This window comes from Micromesistius poutassou (genome assembly GCF_964030765.1).
Source record: "Micromesistius poutassou genome assembly, chromosome: 12".
NCBI lineage: Eukaryota > Metazoa > Chordata > Actinopteri > Gadiformes > Gadidae > Micromesistius > Micromesistius poutassou.
Genome location: NC_140282.1, coordinates 1,244,545 through 1,262,858, shown reverse-complemented (window position 1 = coordinate 1,262,858; position 18,314 = coordinate 1,244,545). Strand labels below are relative to the sequence as shown.

At 43.7% G+C, this 18,314-nt stretch overlaps 5 protein-coding genes across 9 annotated transcripts; all 5 read left to right on the top strand.

Annotated features, from left to right (window-relative positions):
* On the top strand, positions 1-1,729 carry LOC311356391 (chymotrypsin B-like; the record flags this gene model as incomplete). 2 transcript variants are annotated; one of them, XM_084476160.1, is made up of 7 exons in its annotated part: positions 1-52; positions 304-404; positions 507-586; positions 724-808; positions 916-1,096; positions 1,328-1,464; positions 1,568-1,729. In XM_084476160.1, the coding sequence occupies 7 exons, from the start codon at positions 1-3 to the stop codon at positions 1,727-1,729; spliced, it is 798 nt and encodes a 265-aa protein (XP_084332286.1). The 2 variants fall into 2 exon arrangements, with proteins under 2 accessions (XP_084332286.1, XP_084332285.1); XM_084476159.1 differs by having other exon boundaries at positions 304-407.
* A 2,377-nt stretch (positions 1,730-4,106) lies between these two features.
* LOC311356501 (chymotrypsin B-like) lies at positions 4,107-5,775 on the top strand (the record flags this gene model as incomplete). 2 transcript variants are annotated; one of them, XM_084476293.1, is made up of 7 exons in its annotated part: positions 4,107-4,158; positions 4,353-4,453; positions 4,556-4,635; positions 4,774-4,858; positions 4,963-5,143; positions 5,374-5,510; positions 5,614-5,775. In XM_084476293.1, the coding sequence occupies 7 exons, from the start codon at positions 4,107-4,109 to the stop codon at positions 5,773-5,775; spliced, it is 798 nt and encodes a 265-aa protein (XP_084332419.1). The 2 variants fall into 2 exon arrangements, with proteins under 2 accessions (XP_084332419.1, XP_084332418.1); XM_084476292.1 differs by having other exon boundaries at positions 4,353-4,456.
* A 2,374-nt stretch (positions 5,776-8,149) lies between these two features.
* On the top strand, positions 8,150-9,881 carry LOC311356496 (chymotrypsin B-like; the record flags this gene model as incomplete). 2 transcript variants are annotated; one of them, XM_084476287.1, is made up of 7 exons in its annotated part: positions 8,150-8,201; positions 8,455-8,555; positions 8,658-8,737; positions 8,878-8,962; positions 9,067-9,247; positions 9,480-9,616; positions 9,720-9,881. In XM_084476287.1, the coding sequence occupies 7 exons, from the start codon at positions 8,150-8,152 to the stop codon at positions 9,879-9,881; spliced, it is 798 nt and encodes a 265-aa protein (XP_084332413.1). The 2 variants fall into 2 exon arrangements, with proteins under 2 accessions (XP_084332413.1, XP_084332412.1); XM_084476286.1 differs by having other exon boundaries at positions 8,455-8,558.
* Positions 9,882-12,259: 2,378 nt separating this feature from the next.
* On the top strand, positions 12,260-13,981 carry LOC311356824 (chymotrypsin B-like; the record flags this gene model as incomplete). 2 transcript variants are annotated; one of them, XM_084476688.1, is made up of 7 exons in its annotated part: positions 12,260-12,311; positions 12,556-12,656; positions 12,759-12,838; positions 12,976-13,060; positions 13,168-13,348; positions 13,580-13,716; positions 13,820-13,981. In XM_084476688.1, the coding sequence occupies 7 exons, from the start codon at positions 12,260-12,262 to the stop codon at positions 13,979-13,981; spliced, it is 798 nt and encodes a 265-aa protein (XP_084332814.1). The 2 variants fall into 2 exon arrangements, with proteins under 2 accessions (XP_084332814.1, XP_084332813.1); XM_084476687.1 differs by having other exon boundaries at positions 12,556-12,659.
* Positions 13,982-15,197: 1,216 nt separating this feature from the next.
* Positions 15,198-16,957, top strand: LOC311356817 (chymotrypsin B-like; the record flags this gene model as incomplete). The annotated part of the gene is made up of 7 exons (XM_084476680.1): positions 15,198-15,249; positions 15,442-15,545; positions 15,696-15,775; positions 15,908-15,992; positions 16,100-16,280; positions 16,454-16,590; positions 16,705-16,957. The coding sequence occupies 7 exons, from the start codon at positions 15,198-15,200 to the stop codon at positions 16,864-16,866; spliced, it is 801 nt and encodes a 266-aa protein (XP_084332806.1). The 3' UTR covers positions 16,867-16,957.
* Between the last annotated feature and the right edge of the window lie 1,357 nt (positions 16,958-18,314).

Sequence of the window (18,314 nt, the reverse complement as noted above, 5' to 3'; positions counted from 1 at the left end):
ATGGCCTTCCTCTGGATTGTTTCCTGCTTCGCTTTCGTCAGCGCCGCTTACGGTAAGCAAGCAAGGCACTGCTGCCTGTAGCATCACCTGAGCTGATAGTTTGATGGCGCCCTAAATAGGTATGAATATAAGTGTAACCAAAAAAAAGAAAATGTCTCCAACAGACACAGTACTCTGGTGGGTTTGAAATGGGTGATTAGGATAGTGTTCCTGTCTTAACTCCTGTGTGTTGAATTTGTTGTTTGAAATGGGTGGTTTGGATAGTGTTCCTGTCTTAACCCCTGTGTGCTGCGTGCTGTTTAGGTTGTGGCTCCCCAGCCATCCAGCCCCAGGTGACTGGATACGCCCGCATCGTCAACGGTGAGGAGGCCGTCCCCCACTCCTGGCCCTGGCAGGTGTCTCTGCAGGTGAGCCTTAGATACGTATGATGACGTCATAATGACATCAGGACTGATCATAACAACCTTGATGTAACAACCCTGCTCTCTCTCCTCTGTTGAACTCAGCAATCCAACGGATTCCATTTCTGCGGAGGTTCCCTGATCAACGAGAACTGGGTGGTCACCGCTGCTCACTGCAATGTCAGGTGAGTACGTAGTCATGTAGGAATAAAGGAGTGTTATATACCAGGGACACAAGCATGATTTTAAGTCAAGGTTCGAAAAACAAAACCTTGAAGTTTGGACTGCAGGATCCATAACGCCTCCTTGTGTTTGTGTTCAGGACCTACCACCGTGTGATTGCTGGAGAGCATGACAAGAGCAGTGGCGTCACCAGTGAGAAGGTCCAGATCCTGAAGCCCGCCAAGGTACCTAATTAGCTCATCTACAACCAATTTGATCAATATTACACATAAATGAACTGATCATTACCAAATAATTGAATAAATCAATGTACCCCCTTCCACCTCTGTAGGTCTTCACCCACCCCAGATGGGACTCCAGAACCATCAACAACGACATCACCCTCATCAAGCTGGCTTCCCCCGCTGTCTTGGGAACCACCGTCTCCCCCGTGTGTCTGGCTGAGACCAGCGATGACTTCGCCCCTGGCATGAAGTGTGTGACCAGCGGCTGGGGTCTGACCCGCTACAACGGTAAGACCCTCCACCGTTCAGTTCCCATGAGCAAATTACAGTACAATTCTTGTCGCAACATATCACGTAAGGTAAAAGAATGAATTGCCAATTTTCTTTGGCACATTTGCACACACATGGTTCAGTTGATGGCCTAGTAAAACGTGGCTGATTGTTCACCAAAAACAATGTGATTGTCATGACATTAAATGACCCCATCACTAACTCTGTATCTCTCTCTTGTGATCTCAGCCCCCGGCACCCCCAACAAGCTCCAGCAGGCCGCTCTTCCCCTGATGTCCAACGCGCAGTGCAAGCGGAGCTGGGGCAGCAACATGATCACTGATGTCATGATCTGTGCCGGCGCTGCTGGCGCTACCTCCTGCATGGTGAGACAATCTTAACCCTTCTCCTTTCATTGAGCTCAACATGTCAGTGACTTTGATGAAGCCTGCGTCTCAACACTCTAACTTGGTGTGGTGTTTGTCTCAGGGTGACTCCGGTGGCCCTCTGGTCTGCGAGAAGGACAACGTGTGGACCCAGGTCGGTATCGTCTCCTGGGGAAGCAGCCGCTGCTCCACCTCCACCCCCGCTGTCTACGCCCGTGTCACCGAGCTCCGCAGCTGGGTGGACCAGATCCTGGCTGCCAACTAAGGATTCACCCTTCAACCTTCCAGCCCAGAAACCTCCCTTTTCCTGGTTGGATGGCAAATTCTAATAAAAATGTACTGGATGTTAAAAACAGTCTACATTTTCTCTCGTGGATTCATTTGCACATTGACACTTGTACATGCTGTCTTACTGACTCACCAAGAGAGGGTGCTCTTTTACAAATAGAAAGGATAGAATCAACTTTCAGATCTTCATGCAGATTTTCCATGCATCCCAACACATTACTACTTCTGTATGAAGGCACACCACCAAACCGGTCCAAGACAGACCTTCCACTCAACCATCTATCCAATTCAGCTATTCAACGCGTCTCATGTTTATTAGTTACAATGTGATGCTTTAATTACCTCTAATTAAAATAACAACTGCCATTGATGTTGCATGTCAATGGCGTCATATGCCCTTGACCCCCCCCCCCCCCACCACCCCTTCTTGCAATATGAGAACTACATGGTTGGATAGAGACCCCGAAATAAGCTGGAGGCCCAAAAACTGCCATTAAAGCCTCTTTATCAATTCATTAATTTATTTGAATGACTGGTCTCTCTTGGTAGCCAAATGTGCTGATTGAATTGATTGATTGAAAACTTTATTGAACAACAATTAACAGAAGTGTTTGAAAGGATTAAAAAACACAATATAGCCCAAAGTCTTGTTTCCATTGTGGTCCTTTGAAATCCCCTGTACACCCTGAATGTAATGTATACCAATAAATATAAACTATAAAAATCTATAAATATTATTTAGATAATATTTAACCCTAACCCTAGACGTCATGTAGTGAAGCTGTGTCTTGTGAGCAAATCAAGCTCAATATTACACATTAACCACAACTTATAAGGATACATTGTTTGTTTGATATTTGTTTTCATCATTTGTATTTTTATATGGATGCTAGAAGAGGCGTCTGGCTGATCGAGAATCCTCAGGCGCAGCCCTCCCTGGTTGAAAGTGTTTTTTCGTTTTGAAATATATATATTTTTAAATAAACAATAATTACTCATTTGAAGTATTTGTGTGTTTAAATACTGAATAAAGTGTACAATTTCAAATATAAATCATAATCATTTGGGGGAAGTAAGAAATTGAGGTCATCCACCAATATCTCTTCCATTGACCCAAGGCAGCGTCAGACGGTGCTGAACGAAAATACAAGTCAAAGGACTTGGGCCAGATCAACCTAACATCAAGATCACACAACAGGCAAGCTACAATAGTAAAACGTACATGAGAGGCATCACAAAGCCTTGGCATACAACCCACAATGACTTTGTGATACCTTTTTTACACGGCAAAGGATATTTTCTGCGGTTTTCCTAATTGTTATTCTTTAACAAATTTGTTCCCAACATTTAAAATAACAGTTTTAAGGACAATTCAGGTCCAGTCTTATGCATACACATTTGGTAGATGTTCTAATGCATATTCAGTAAATCCTGAAAGTTTTCAAGAGTTTGTTGATGTAGGGAAGCCCCAGTGTTTCCCTTTTATTGTCAGTTAATGTTGGTTTGAATTACTGGGGTCAACCTGAGATGTTGGATTTGAATTTGATAGAATACAATTTAATGAATTGTCATGGTTCTGGCTTCTTTTCTATTTTAAGTGTCACCCAGATTGATGCATTGAAATGTTAAATGCATGCCCCCAGGCCAACTTAGAGTATATTTCCCACCCAAAATAGGGCCCCCCAATAAACATTTTGCATAGGGCCCCCAAAAAGGTAGAAACGGCCCTGCAAGGAAGGGTTGGTTAAAAACGTAAATTGTAATGCCTTACTTTGTAATTTTTCAGAAGAAACATGGTCAAAGCTTGTGTTTATTGCATGAAGTTACACGGGTTAGGATAGGATCCTTGTAGAACCATGTAAACAAACATGGCCTCCTTTTACAGTTTCAGCTTGATTACTAAGTAAATATATACATCTGCAAAAAGGTACACAGTAGTCAAGAAGATGTAGCATGACTCTCAAGGATTACAGTTTCTGAGGAAGTAGTTACCAGGGAAGTATTGAGGTTTATTTTTAACCGAAAAAACTAATAACAAAATTTATAATGTAAATCTAATTAACACTTTATAAAGCATTTGAGCCATGAAAAACATAATCCATTATGTTTCAAACTATTTTCCAGCTAGTCAATCATGAAGTCCCAACACCAGCTGTCTTAGTTCACCTTGCCTATCACAGCTCTGGGAAGTTATAGAATCTATCTAAACCTGATAACAAGCTGAAGCCGGAATATTTACTTTCCATAAGCAAAAGCGTGGGTGGAGATGTAGGCTAGCTTCTGATTGGTCGACGCAGAATTTATCCTATGGATAAATACGTGTCCAAGTCCTGCTCCATCTTCACATCTTCACAATGGCCTTCCTCTGGATTGTTTCCTGCTTCGCTTTCGTCAGCGCCGCTTACGGTAAGCAAGCAAGGCACTGCTGCCTGTAGTATCACCTGAGCTGATACAGATTGATGGCGCCATAAATAGGTATGAATATAAGTGTAACCAAAAAAAAGAAAATGTCTCCATCAGACGTAGTACTCTGGTGGGTTTGAAATGGGTGGTTTGGATAGTGTTCCTGTCTTAACTCCTGTGCGCTGCGTGTTGTTTAGGCTGTGGCTCCCCAGCCATCCAGCCCGAGGTGACTGGCTACGCCCGCATCGTCAACGGTGAGGAGGCCGTCCCCCACTCCTGGCCCTGGCAGGTGTCTCTGCAGGTGAGCCTTAGATACGTATGATGACGTCATAATGACATCAGGACTGATCATAACAACCTTGATGTAACAACCCTGCTCTCTCTCCTCTGTTGAACTCAGCAATCCAACGGATTCCATTTCTGCGGAGGTTCCCTGATCAACGAGAACTGGGTGGTCACCGCTGCTCACTGCAATGTCAGGTGAGTACGTAGTCATGTGAATAAAGGAGTGTTATATACCAGGGACACAAGCATGATTTTAAGTCAAGGTTCGAAAAACAAAACCTTGAAGTTTGGACTGCAGGATCCTCAAGGACACCTCTTTGTGTTTGTGTTCAGGACCTACCACCGTGTGATTGCTGGAGAGCATGACAAGAGCAGTGGCGTCACCAGTGAGAAGGTCCAGATCCTGAAGCCCGCTAAGGTACCTAATTAGCTCATCTACAACCAAGTTGATTGATATTACACATAAATGAACTGATTACCAAATAATTGAATAAATCAATGTACCTTCTTCCACCTCTGTAGGTCTTCACCCACCCCAAATGGGACTCCAGAACCATCAACAACGACATCACCCTCATCAAGCTGGCTTCCCCCGCTGTCTTGGGAACCACCGTCTCCCCCGTGTGTCTGGCTGAGACCAGCGATGACTTCGCCCCTGGCATGAAGTGTGTGACCAGCGGCTGGGGTCTGACCCGCTACAACGGTAAGACCCTCCACCGTTCAGTTCCCATGAGCAAATTACAGTACAATTCTTGTCGCAACATATCACGTAAGGTAAAAGAATGAATTGCCAATTTTCTTTGGCACATTTGCACACACATGGTTCAGTTGATGGCCTAGTAAAACGTGGCTGATTGTAGCCAAAAACAAAGGGATTACGATGACATTAAATGACCCCATCACTAACTCTGTATCTCTCTCTTGTGATCTCAGCCCCCGGCACCCCCAACAAGCTCCAGCAGGCCGCTCTTCCCCTGATGTCCAACGCGCAGTGCAAGCGGAGCTGGGGCAGCAACATGATCACTGATGTCATGATCTGTGCCGGTGCTGCTGGCGCTACCTCCTGCATGGTGAGACAATCTTAACCCTTCTCCTTTCATTGAGCTCAACATGTCAGTGACTTTGATGAAGCCTGCGTCTCAACACTCTAACTTGGTGTGGTGTTTGTCTCAGGGTGACTCCGGTGGCCCTCTGGTCTGCGAGAAGAACAACGTGTGGACCCAGGTCGGTATCGTCTCCTGGGGAAGCAGCCGCTGCTCCACCTCCACCCCCGCTGTCTACGCCCGTGTCACCGAGCTCCGCAGCTGGGTGGACCAGATCCTGGCTGCCAACTAAGGATTCCCCCTTCAACCTTCCAGCCCAGAAACCTCCCTTTACCTGGTTGGATGGCAAATTCTAATAAAAATGTACTGGATGTTAAAAACAGTCTACATTTTCTCTTGTGGATTCATTTGCACATTGACACTTGTACATGCTGTCTTACTGACTCACCAAGAGAGGGTGCTCTTTTACAAATAGAAAGGATAGAATCAACTTTCAGATCTTCATGCAGATTTTCCATGCATCCCAACACATTACTACTTCTGTATGAAGGCACACCACCAAACCGGTCCAAGACAGACCTTCCACTCAACCATCTATCCAATTCAGCTATTCAACGCGTCTCATGTTTATTAGTTACAATGTGATGCTTTAACTACCTCTAATTAAAATAACAACTGCCATTGATGTTGCATGTCAATGGCGTCATATGCCCATGACCCCCCCCCACCCCTTCTTGCAATATGAGAACTACATGGTTGGATAGAGACCCCGAAATAAGCTGGAGGCCCAAAAACTGCCATTAAAGCCTCTTTATCAATTCATTAATTTATTTGAATGACTGGTCTCTCTTGGTAGCCAAATGTGCTGATTGAATTGATTGATTGAAAACTTTATTGAACAACAATTAACAGAAGTGTTCGAAAGGATTAAAAAACACAATATAGCCCAAAGTCTTGTTTCCATTGTGGTCCTTTGAAATCCCCTGTACACCCTGAATGTAATGTATACCAATAAATATAAACTATAAAAATCTATAAATATTATTTTGATGATATTTAACCCTAACCCTAGACGTCATGTAGTGAAGCTGTGTCTTGTGAGCAAATCAACCTCAATATTACACATTAACCACAACTTATAAGGATACATTGTTTGTTTGATATTTGTTTTCATCATTTGTATTTTTATATGGATGCTAGAAGAGGCGTCTGGCTGATCGAGAGTCCTCAGGCGCAGCCCTCCCTGGTTGAAAGTGTTTTTTCGTTTTAAAATATATATATTTTTAAATAAACAATAATTACTCATTTGAAGTATTTGTGTGTTTAAATACTGAATAAAGTGTACAATTTCAAATATAAATCATAATCATTTGGGGGAAGTAAGAAATTGAGGTCATCCACCAATATATCTTCCATTGACCCAAGGCAGCGTCAGACGGTGCTGAACGAAAATACAAGTCAAAGGACTTGGGCCAGATCAACCTAACATCAAGATCACACAACAGGCTAGCTACAATAGTAAAACGTACATGAGAGGCATCACAAAGCCTTGGCATACAACCCACAACAACTTTGTGATACCTTTTTTACACGGCAAAGGATATTTTCTGCGGTTTTCCTAATTGTTATTCTTTAACAAATTTGTTCCCAACATTTAAAATGACAGTTTTAAGGACAATTCAGGTCCAGTCTTATGCATACACATTTGGTAGATGTTCTAATGCAGATTCAGTAAATCCTGAAAGTTTTCAAGAGTTTGTTGATGTAGGGAAGCCCCAGTGTTTCCCTTTTATTATCGGTTAATGTTAGTTTGAATTACTGGGGTAAACTTGAGATGTTGGATTTGAATTTGATAGAACACAATTTAATGAATTGTCATGGTTCTAGCTTCTTTTCTATTTTAAGTGTCACCCCGATTGATGCATTGAAATGTTAAATGCATGCCCCCGGGCCAACTTAAAGGGTATTTCCCACCCAAAATAGGGCCCCCCAATAAACATTTTTCATAGGGCCCCCAAAAAGGTATGAACGGCCCTGCAAGGGAGAGTTGGTTAAAAACGTAAATTGTAATGCCTTACTTTGTATTTTTTCAGAAGAAACATGGTCAAAGTTTGTGTTTATTGCATGAAGTTACACGGGTTAGGATAGGATCCTTGTAGAACCATGTAAACAAACATGGCTTTCTTTTACAGTTTCAGCTTGATTACTAAGTAAATAACAGTATATACATCTGCAAAAAGGTACACAGTAGTCAAGAAGATGTAGCATGACTCTCAAGGATTACAGTTTCTGAGGAAGTAGTTACCAGGGAAGTATTGAGGTTTATTTTTAACTGAAAAAAATAATAACAAAGTTTATAATGTAAATCTAATTAACACTTTATAAAGCATTTGAGCCATGAAAAACATAATCCATTATGTTTCAAACTATTTTCCAGCTAGTCAATCATGAAGTCCCAACACCAGCTGTCTTAGTTCACCTTGCCTATCACAGCTCTGGGAAGTTATAGAATCTATCTAAACCTGATAACCAGCTGAAGCCGGAATATTTACTTTCCATAAGCAATGCGTGGGTGGGGATGTAGGCTAGCTTCTGATTGGTCGACGCAGAATTTATCCTATGGATAAATACGTGTCCAAGTCCTGCTCCATCTTCACATCTTCACAATGGCCTTCCTCTGGATTGTTTCCTGCTTCGCTTTCGTCAGCGCCGCTTACGGTAAGCAAGCAAGGCACTGCTGCCTGTAGTACCACCTGAGCTGATACAGATTGATGGCGCCCTAAATAGGTATGAATATAAGTGTAACCAAAAAAAAGAAAATGTCTCCAACAGACACAGTACTCTGGTGGGTTTGAAATGGGTGATTAGGATAGTGTTCCTGTCTTAACTCCTGGGTGTTGAATGTGTTGTTTGAAATGGGTGGTTTGGATAGTGTTCCTGTCTTAACTCCTGTGCGCTGCGTGCTGTTTAGGCTGTGGCTCCCCAGCCATCAAGCCCGAGGTGACTGGCTACGCCCGCATCGTCAACGGTGAGGAGGCCGTCCCCCACTCCTGGCCCTGGCAGGTGTCTCTGCAGGTGAGCCTTAGATACGTATGATGACGTCATAATGACATCAGGACTGATCATAACAACCTTGATGTAACAACCCTGCTCCCTCTCCTCTGTTGAACTCAGCAATCCAACGGATTCCATTTCTGCGGAGGTTCCCTGATCAACGAGAACTGGGTGGTCACCGCTGCTCACTGCAATGTCAGGTGAGTACGTAGTCATGTAGGAATAAAGGAGTGTTATATACCAGGGACACAAGCATGATTTTAAGTCAAGGTTCGAAAAACAAAACCTTGAAGTTTGGACTGCAGGATCCTCAAGGACACCTCTTTGTGTTTGTGTTCAGGACCTACCACCGTGTGATTGCTGGAGAGCATGACAAGAGCAGTGGCGTCACCAGTGAGAAGGTCCAGATCCTGAAGCCCGCTAAGGTACCTAATTAGCTCATCTACAACCAAGTTGATTGATATTACACATAAATGAACTGATTACCAAATAATTGAATAAATCAATGTACCTTCTTCCACCTCTGTAGGTCTTCACCCACCCCAAATGGGACTCCAGAACCATCAACAACGACATCACCCTCATCAAGCTGGCTTCCCCCGCTGTCTTGGGAACCACCGTCTCCCCCGTGTGTCTGGCTGAGACCAGCGATGTCTTCGCCCCTGGCATGAAGTGTGTGACCAGCGGCTGGGGTCTGACCCGCTACAACGGTAAGACCCTCCACCGTTCAGTTCCCATGAGCAAATTACAGTACAATTCTTGTCGCAACATATCATGTAAGGTAAAAAAAATGAATCGCCAATTTTCTTTGGCACATTTGCACACACATGGTTCAGTTGATGGCCTAGTAAAACGTGGCTGATTGTTCACCAAAAACAATGTGATTGTCATGACATTAAATGACCCCATCACTAACTCTGTATCTCTCTCTTGTGATCTCAGCCCCCGGCACCCCCAACAAGCTCCAGCAGGCCGCTCTTCCCCTGATGTCCAACGCGCAGTGCAAGCGGAGCTGGGGCAGCAACATGATCACTGATGTCATGATCTGTGCCGGCGCTGCTGGCGCTACCTCCTGCATGGTGAGACAATCTTAACCCTTCTCCTTTCATTGAGCTCAACATGTCAGTGACTTTGATGAAGCCTGCGTCTCAACACTCTAACTTGGTGTGGTGTTTGTCTCAGGGTGACTCCGGTGGCCCTCTGGTCTGCGAGAAGGACAACGTGTGGACCCAGGTCGGTATCGTCTCCTGGGGAAGCAGCCGCTGCTCCACCTCCACCCCCGCTGTCTACGCCCGTGTCACCGAGCTCCGCAGCTGGGTGGACCAGATCCTGGCTGCCAACTAAGGATTCCCCCTTCAACCTTCCAGCCCAGAAACCTCCCTTTTCCTGGTTGGATGGCAAATTCTAATAAAAATGTACTGGATGTTAAAAACAGTCTACATTTTCTCTCGTGGATTCATTTGCACATTGACACTTGTACATGCTGTCTTACTGACTCACCAAGAGAGGGTGCTCTTTTACAAATAGAAAGGATAGAATCAACTTTCAGATCTTCATGCAGATTTTCCATGCATCCCAACACATTACTACTTCTGTATGAAGGCACACCACCAAACCGGTCCAAGACAGACCTTCCACTCAACCATCTATCCAATTCTGCTATTCAACGCGTCTCATGTTTATTAGTTACAATGTGATGCTTTAATTACCTCTAATTAAAATAACAACTGCCATTGATGTTGCATGTCAATGGCGTCATATGCCCTTGACCCCCCCCACCACCCCTTCTTGCAATATGAGAACTACATGGTTGGATAGAGACCCCGAAATAAGCTGGAGGCCCAAAAACTGCCATTAAAGCCTCTTTATCAATTCATTAATTTATTTGAATGACTGGTCTCTCTTGGTAGCCAAATGTGCTGATTGAATTGATTGATTGAAAACTTTATTGAACAACAATTAACAGAAGTGTTCGAAAGGATTAAAAAACACAATATAGCCCAAAGTCTTGTTTCCATTGTGGTCCTTTGAAATCCCCTGTACACCCTGAATGTAATGTATACCAATAAATATAAACTATAAAAATCCATAAATATTATTTAGATGATATCTAACCCTAACCCTAGACGTCATGTAGTGAAGCTGTGTCTTGTGAGCAAATCAAGCTCAATATTACACATTAACCACAACTTATAAGGATACATTGTTTGTTTGATATTTGTTTTCATCATTTGTATTTTTATATGGATGCTAGAAGAGGCGTCTGGCTGATCGAGAGTCCTCAGGCGCAGCCCTCCCTGGTTGAAAGTGTTTTTTTCTTTTTGAAATATATATATTTTTAAATAAACAATAATTACTCATTTGAAGTATTTGTTTGTTTAAATACTGAACAAAGTGTACAATTTCAAATATAAATCATTATTTTTTGGGGGAAGTAAGAAATTGAGGTCATCCACCAATATCTCTTCCATTGACCCAAGGCAGCGTCAGACGGTGCTGAACGAAAATACAAGTCAAAGGACTTGGGCCAGATCAACCTAACATCAAGATCACACAACAGGCTAGCTACAATAGTAAAACGTACATGAGAGGCATCACAAAGCCTTGGCATACAACCCACAACGACTTTGTGATACCCTTTTTACACGGCAAAGGATATTTTCTGCGGTTTTCCTAATTGTTATTCTTTAACAAATTTGTTCCCAACATTTAAAATAACAGTTTTAAGGACAATTCAGGTCCAGTCTTATGCGTACACATTTGGTAGATGTTCTAATGCAGATTCAGTAAATCCTGAAAGTTTTCAAGAGTTTGTTGATGTAGGGAAGCCCCAGTGTTTCCCTTTTATTATCGGTTAATGTTGGTTTGAATTACTGGGGTCAACTTGAGATGTTGGATTTGAATTTGATAGAATACAATTTAATGAATTGTCATGGTTCTAGCTTCTTTTCAATTTTAAGTGTCACCCCGATTGATGCATTGAAATGTTAAATGCATGCCCCCGGGCCAACTTAAAGGGTATTTCCCACCCAAAATAGGGCCCCCCAATAAACATTTTTCATAGGGCCCCCAAAAAGGTAGAAACGGCCCTGCAAGGGAGAGTTGGTTAAAAAAGTAAATTGTAATGCCTTACTTTGTAATTTTGCAGAAGAAACATGGTCAAAGTTTGTGTTTATTGCATGAAGTTACACGGGTTAGGATAGGATCCTTGTAGAACCATGTAAACAATAATGGCTTCCTTTTACAGTTTCACCTTGATTACTAAGTAAATAACAGTATATACATCTGCAAAAAGGTACACAGTAGTCAAGAAGATGTAGCATGACTCTCAAGGATTACAGTTTCTGAGGAAGTAGTTACCAGGGAAGTATTGAGGTTTATTTTTAACCGAAAAAAATAATAACAAAGTTTATAATGTAAATCTAATTAACACTTTATAAAGCATTTTAGCCATGAAAAACATAATCCATTATGTTTCAAACTATTTTCCAGCTAGTCAATCATGAAGTCCCAACACCAGCTGTCTTAGTTCACCTTGCCTATCACAGCTCTGGGAAGTTATAGAATCTATCTAAACCTGATAACAAGCTGAAGCCGGAATATTTACTTTCCATAAGCAAAAGCGTGGGTGGAGATGTAGGCTAGCTTCTGATTGGTCGACGCAGAATTTATCCTATGGATAAATACGTGTCCAAGTCCTGCTCCATCTTCACATCTTCACAATGGCCTTCCTCTGGATTGTTTCCTGCTTCGCTTTCGTCAGCGCCGCTTACGGTAAGCAAGCAAGGCACTGCTGCCTGTAGCATCACCTGAGCTGATACAGATTGATGGCGCCCTAAATAGGTATGAATATAAGTGTAACCAAAAAACAGAAAATGTCTCCATCAGACGTAGTACTCTGGCGGGTTTGAAATGGGTGGTTTGGATAGTGTTCCTGTCTTAACTCCTGGGTGTTGTTTGAAATGGGTGATTTGGATAGTGTTCCTGTCTTAACTCCTGTGCGCTGCGTGCTGTTTAGGCTGTGGCTCCCCAGCCATCCAGCCCGAGGTGACTGGCTACGCCCGCATCGTCAACGGTGAGGAGGCCGTCCCCCACTCCTGGCCCTGGCAGGTGTCTCTGCAGGTGAGCCTTAGATACATATGATGACATCATAATGACATCATGACTGATCATAACAACCTTGATGTCACAACCCTGCTCTCTCTCCTCTGTTGAACTCAGCAATCCAACGGATTCCATTTCTGCGGAGGTTCCCTGATCAACGAGAACTGGGTGGTCACCGCTGCTCACTGCAATGTCAGGTGAGTACGTAGTCATGTAGGAATAAAGGAGTGTTATATACCAGGGACACAAGCATGATTTTAAGTCAAGGTTCGAAAAACAAAACCTTGAAGTTTGGACTGCAGGATCCATAACGCCTCCTTGTGTTTGTGTTCAGGACCTACCACCGTGTGATTGCTGGAGAGCATGACAAGAGCAGTGGCGTCACCACTGAGAAGGTCCAGATCCTGAAGCCCGCCAAGGTACCTAATTAGCTCATCTACAACCAATTTGATCAATATTACACATAAATGAACTGATCATTACCAAATAATTGAATAAATCAATGTACCCCCTTCCACCTCTGTAGGTCTTCACCCACCCCAAATGGAACTCCAGAACCATCAACAACGACATCACCCTCATCAAGCTGGCTTCCCCCGCTGTCTTGGGAACCACCGTCTCCCCCGTGTGTCTGGCTGAGACCAGCGATGACTTCGCCCCTGGCATGAAGTGTGTGACCAGCGGCTGGGGTCTGACCCGCTACAACGGTAAGACCCTCCACCGTTCAGTTCCCATGAGCAAATTACAGTACAATTCTTGTCGCAACATATCATGTAAGGTAAAAGAATGAATCGCCAATTTTCTTTGGCACATTTGCACACACATGGTTCAGTTGATGGCCTAGTAAAACGTGGCTGATTGTTCACCAAAAACAATGTGATTGTCATGACATTAAATGACCCCATCACTAACTCTGTATCTCTCTCTTGTGATCTCAGCCCCCGGCACCCCCAACAAGCTCCAGCAGGCCGCTCTTCCCCTGATGTCCAACGCGCAGTGCAAGCGGAGCTGGGGCAGCAACATGATCACTGATGTCATGATCTGTGCCGGCGCTGCTGGCGCTACCTCCTGCATGGTGAGACAATCTTAACCCTTCTCCTTTCATTGAGCTCAACATGTCAGTGACTTTGATGAAGCCTGCGTCTCAACACTCTAACTTGGTGTGGTGTTTGTCTCAGGGTGACTCCGGTGGCCCTCTGGTCTGCGAGAAGGACAACGTGTGGACCCAGGTCGGTATCGTCTCCTGGGGAAGCAGCCGCTGCTCCACCTCCACCCCCGCTGTCTACGCCCGTGTCACCGAGCTCCGCAGCTGGGTGGACCAGATCCTGGCTGCCAACTAAGGATTCCCCCTTCAACCTTCCAGCCCAGAAACCTCCCTTTACCTGGTTGGATGGCAAATTTCAATAAAAATGTAGGCCTACTGCTTGGTAAAAACATTCTACATTTTCTCTCGTGGATTCATTTGCACATTGACACGTTGAATTGTACATGCGGTCTTACTGACTTTCACCAAGAGAGGGTGCTCTTTTACAAATAGAAAGGATAGAAACAACTTTCAGATCTCGAGGTTCAAGCTGTAGAAATATATCACTGACTAAGGGAGAACACCTTGCTTATAAATGCTGAGGAAAATCTCTGTGCGAATTCTGGCATGCATCCCACCTGTTTGCACACCAGCAAACAGGTGCAAGACAGATCTTCCACTCAACCATTTATCCAATTCAGCTATTCAGCGCGTCTCATGTTTATTAGTTACAACGTGATGCTTTAACTACCTCTAATTAAAACAACAACTGCCATTGACGTTGCATGTCAATGGCGTCATATGCCCTTGACCCCCTAACCTCCCAGGCAACAAAACATTAATCCAGAAGATATTTCCATACCGACCAAGCTTACTACAATGCTACTATCACAATCAGCCACCAAGCTTATGCAGTGTTTCCCACACATATACTTTGCTTTGGCAGAACGCCCAGGTCTGTTTAACGGCCCCCTGAAGTAAATTTGGGGACCCATTTGAGCTTTTTTAATTAAAAAAAATGTTTATCTGTGCAAGAAAAGACACCATCAATATTGTATTCCTAACACCAAAAATGATTCTCTAAATTATATACATCTGCAAAAAAGGTACACAGTAGTCAAGAAGATGTAGCATGACTCTCAAGGATTACAGTTTCTGAGGAAGTAGTTACCAGGGAAGTATTGAGGTTTATTTTTAACCGAAAAAAATAATAACAAAGTTTAAAATGTAAATCTAATTAACACTTTATAAATCATTTGAGCCATGAAAAACATAATCCATTATGTTTCAAACTATTTTCCAGCTAGTCAATCATGAAGTCCCAACACCAGCTGTCTTAGTTCACCTTGCCTATCACAGCTCTGGGAAGTTAGAGTCTATCTAAACCTGATAACCAGCTGAAGCCGGAATATTTACTTTCCATAAGCAAAATCATGGGTGGCGATGTAGGCTAGCTTCTGATTGGTGGACGCAGAACGAGGTCCCATGGATAAATACGTGTCCAAGTCCTGCTCCATCTTCACATCTTCACAATGGCCTTCCTCTGGATTGTTTCCTGCTTCGCTTTCGTCAGCGCCGCTTACGGTAAGCAAGCAAGGCACTGCTGCCTGTAGCATCACCTGAGCTGATACAGATTGATGGCGCCCTAAATTGGTATGAATATAAGTGTAACCAAAAAAAAGAAAATGTCTCCAACAGACAGTACTCTGGTGGGTTTGAAATGGGTGATTTGGATAGTGTTCCTGTCTTAACTCCTGTGCGCTGCGTGTTGTTTAGGCTGTGGCTCCCCAGCCATCAAGCCCGAGGTGACTGGCTACGCCCGCATCGTCAACGGTGAGGAGGCCGTCCCCCACTCCTGGCCCTGGCAGGTGTCTCTGCAGGTGAGCCTTAGCTAGCTGTCACCTTGCATGGCTGACTGAAGTCGATTGGATAAAAGCGTCTGCTAAAAGCCCTAAATGTAAATGTAACTGCATGCATTGTTTTGGCCACTTGATGTAACAACCCTGCTCTCTCTCCTTTTTTGAACTCAGCAATCCAACGGATTCCATTTCTGCGGAGGTTCCCTGATCAACGAGAACTGGGTGGTCACTGCTGCTCACTGCAATGTCAGGTGATTACATTTCCATTCAGACTCAAATTCAACAAGCAAGAAGTCTTCATTCCTCAAGGTTTTATTGTACAATTGAAAAACAATGAAGTTTGTACTGCAGGATCCATAATGCCTCCTTGTGTTTGTGTTCAGGACCTACCACCGTGTGATTGCTGGAGAGCATGACAAGAGCAGTGGCGTCACCACTGAGAAGGTCCAGATCCTGAAGCCCGCTAAGGTACCTAATTAGCTCATCTACAACCAATTTGCTCAATATTACACATAAATGAACTGATCATTACCAAATAATTGAATAAATCAATGTACCCCCTTCCACCTCTGTAGGTCTTCACCCACCCCAAATGGGACTCCAGAACCATCAACAATGACATCTCCCTCATCAAGCTGGCTTCCCCCGCTGTCTTGGGAACCACCGTCTCCCCCGTGTGTCTGGCTGAGACCAGCGATGTCTTCGCCCCTGGCATGACATGTGTGACCAGCGGCTGGGGTCTGACCCGCTACAACGGTAAGACCCTCCACCGTTCAGTTCCCATGAGCAGATTACAGTACAATTCTTGTCGCAACATATCATGTAAGGTAAAAGAATGAATTGCCAATTTTCTTTGGTAAATTTGCAAAAAACAAAGTGACATTAAATGACCCCATCACTAACTCTGTATCTCTCTCTTGTGATCTCAGCTCCCGGTACTCCCAACAAGCTCCAGCAGGCCGCTCTTCCCCTGCTGTCCAAACAGCAGTGCGAGCAGAGCTGGGGCAACAACATGATCACTGATGTCATGGTCTGTGCCGGTGCTGCTGGCGCTACCTCCTGCATGGTGAGACAATCTGAAGACACCCTACAACCCTTCTCCTTTCATTGAGCTCAACATGTCAGTGACTTTGATGAAGCCTGCGTCTCAACACTCTAACTGGTGTGGTGTTTGTCTCAGGGTGACTCCGGTGGCCCTCTGGTCTGCGAGAAGAACAACGTGTGGACCCTGGTCGGTATCGTCTCCTGGGGAAGCAGCCGCTGCTCCACCTCCACCCCCGCTGTCTACGCCCGTGTCACCGAGCTCCGCAGCTGGGTGGACCAGATCCTGGCTGCCAACTAAGGATTCACCCTTCAACCTTCCAGCCCAGAAACCTCCCTTTACCTGGTTGGATGGCAAATTTCAATAAAAAATTGACTGGATGGTAAAAACATTCTACATTTTCTCTTGTGGATTCATTTGCACATTGACACGTTGAATTGTACATGCTGTCTTACTGACTTTCACCAAGAGAGGGTGTTCTTTTACAAATAGAAAGGATAGAAACAACTTTCAGATCTCAAGGTTCAAGCTGTAGAAATATATCACTGACTAAAGAAGATCACATTGTTTATAAATGCTGAGGAAAATCTCTGTGTGGATTCTGGCATGCATCACAACACTATTTCTGTATGAAGGCACACCACCAAACCGGTCCAAGACAGACCTTCCACTCAACCATTTATCCAATTCAGCTATTCAGCGCGTCTCATGTTTATAAGTTACTATGTGATGTTTTAATTACCACTAATTAAAATAACAATTTTAATTTCTACTGACAATTTGTGGTGAGTCCTTCTAGCTACTCTTTGAGGAAAGTATATTGTACCTTGCATGCTCTCCAGTTGTCTTTTAGAAACTATAAGTAGTTGACTGCATATGTATAGCGCTTTTCTGCACTTTGGCGACTCAACAGCCAGCTCTTCGGGAGCAGTTTGCGTGAGGTGTCTTGCTCAGGGACACATCTACTCTTGGCTAGGGGGAGCCGGGGATTTAACCAGCAACTTTCTAGTTGCCAAACAACTGCTACCACTAACTCCTGAGCCACTGCCGCCCTTCATAAAGAAACAAACCTCCAGTTCAAAGGCTAAATCCAATCCCATCATTTACTTTAGATATTGTTTAAAGGTAAAAAATTTAACTTTTATGCATTAAAATATCCCAAAACATCTCGGCCTACATTTACTATTTTGTTGATTTGTGTAATTACATTATCCCAATTGTACCCAACAATATTCAAACACAGAGAAATACGTAGTTTTAATCAAGGTAACCGCCCGTTACATGTGGTGAGGTTGCTTATCAATGGCATCATATGCCTTTTACCCCCTAACCTCCCAGCCACCCGCCAAGGTCAATAAGCGCTCCTCTCCAAAATCTGTTTGATGACAACTTGAACAAAAATACAAGTCAAAGGACTTGGGCCAGATCAACATAACATCAAAATCAGACAACAGGCTAGCTAAAATAGTAAAACGTACATGCGAGGCATCACAAAGCCTTGGCATACAACCCACAACAACTTTTGTACAAATTTGTTCCTAACATTTAAAATAACAGTTTAAAGGATAATTCAGGTCCAGTCTTATGTATACACATTTGGTAGATGTTCTAATGCAGATTCAGTAAATCCTGAAGGTTTTCAAGAGTTTGTTGATGTAGGGAAACCCCAGTGTTTCCCTTTTATTATCAGTTAATGTTGGTTTGAATTGCTGGGGACAACTTGAGATGTTTGATTTGAGAGAGATTTG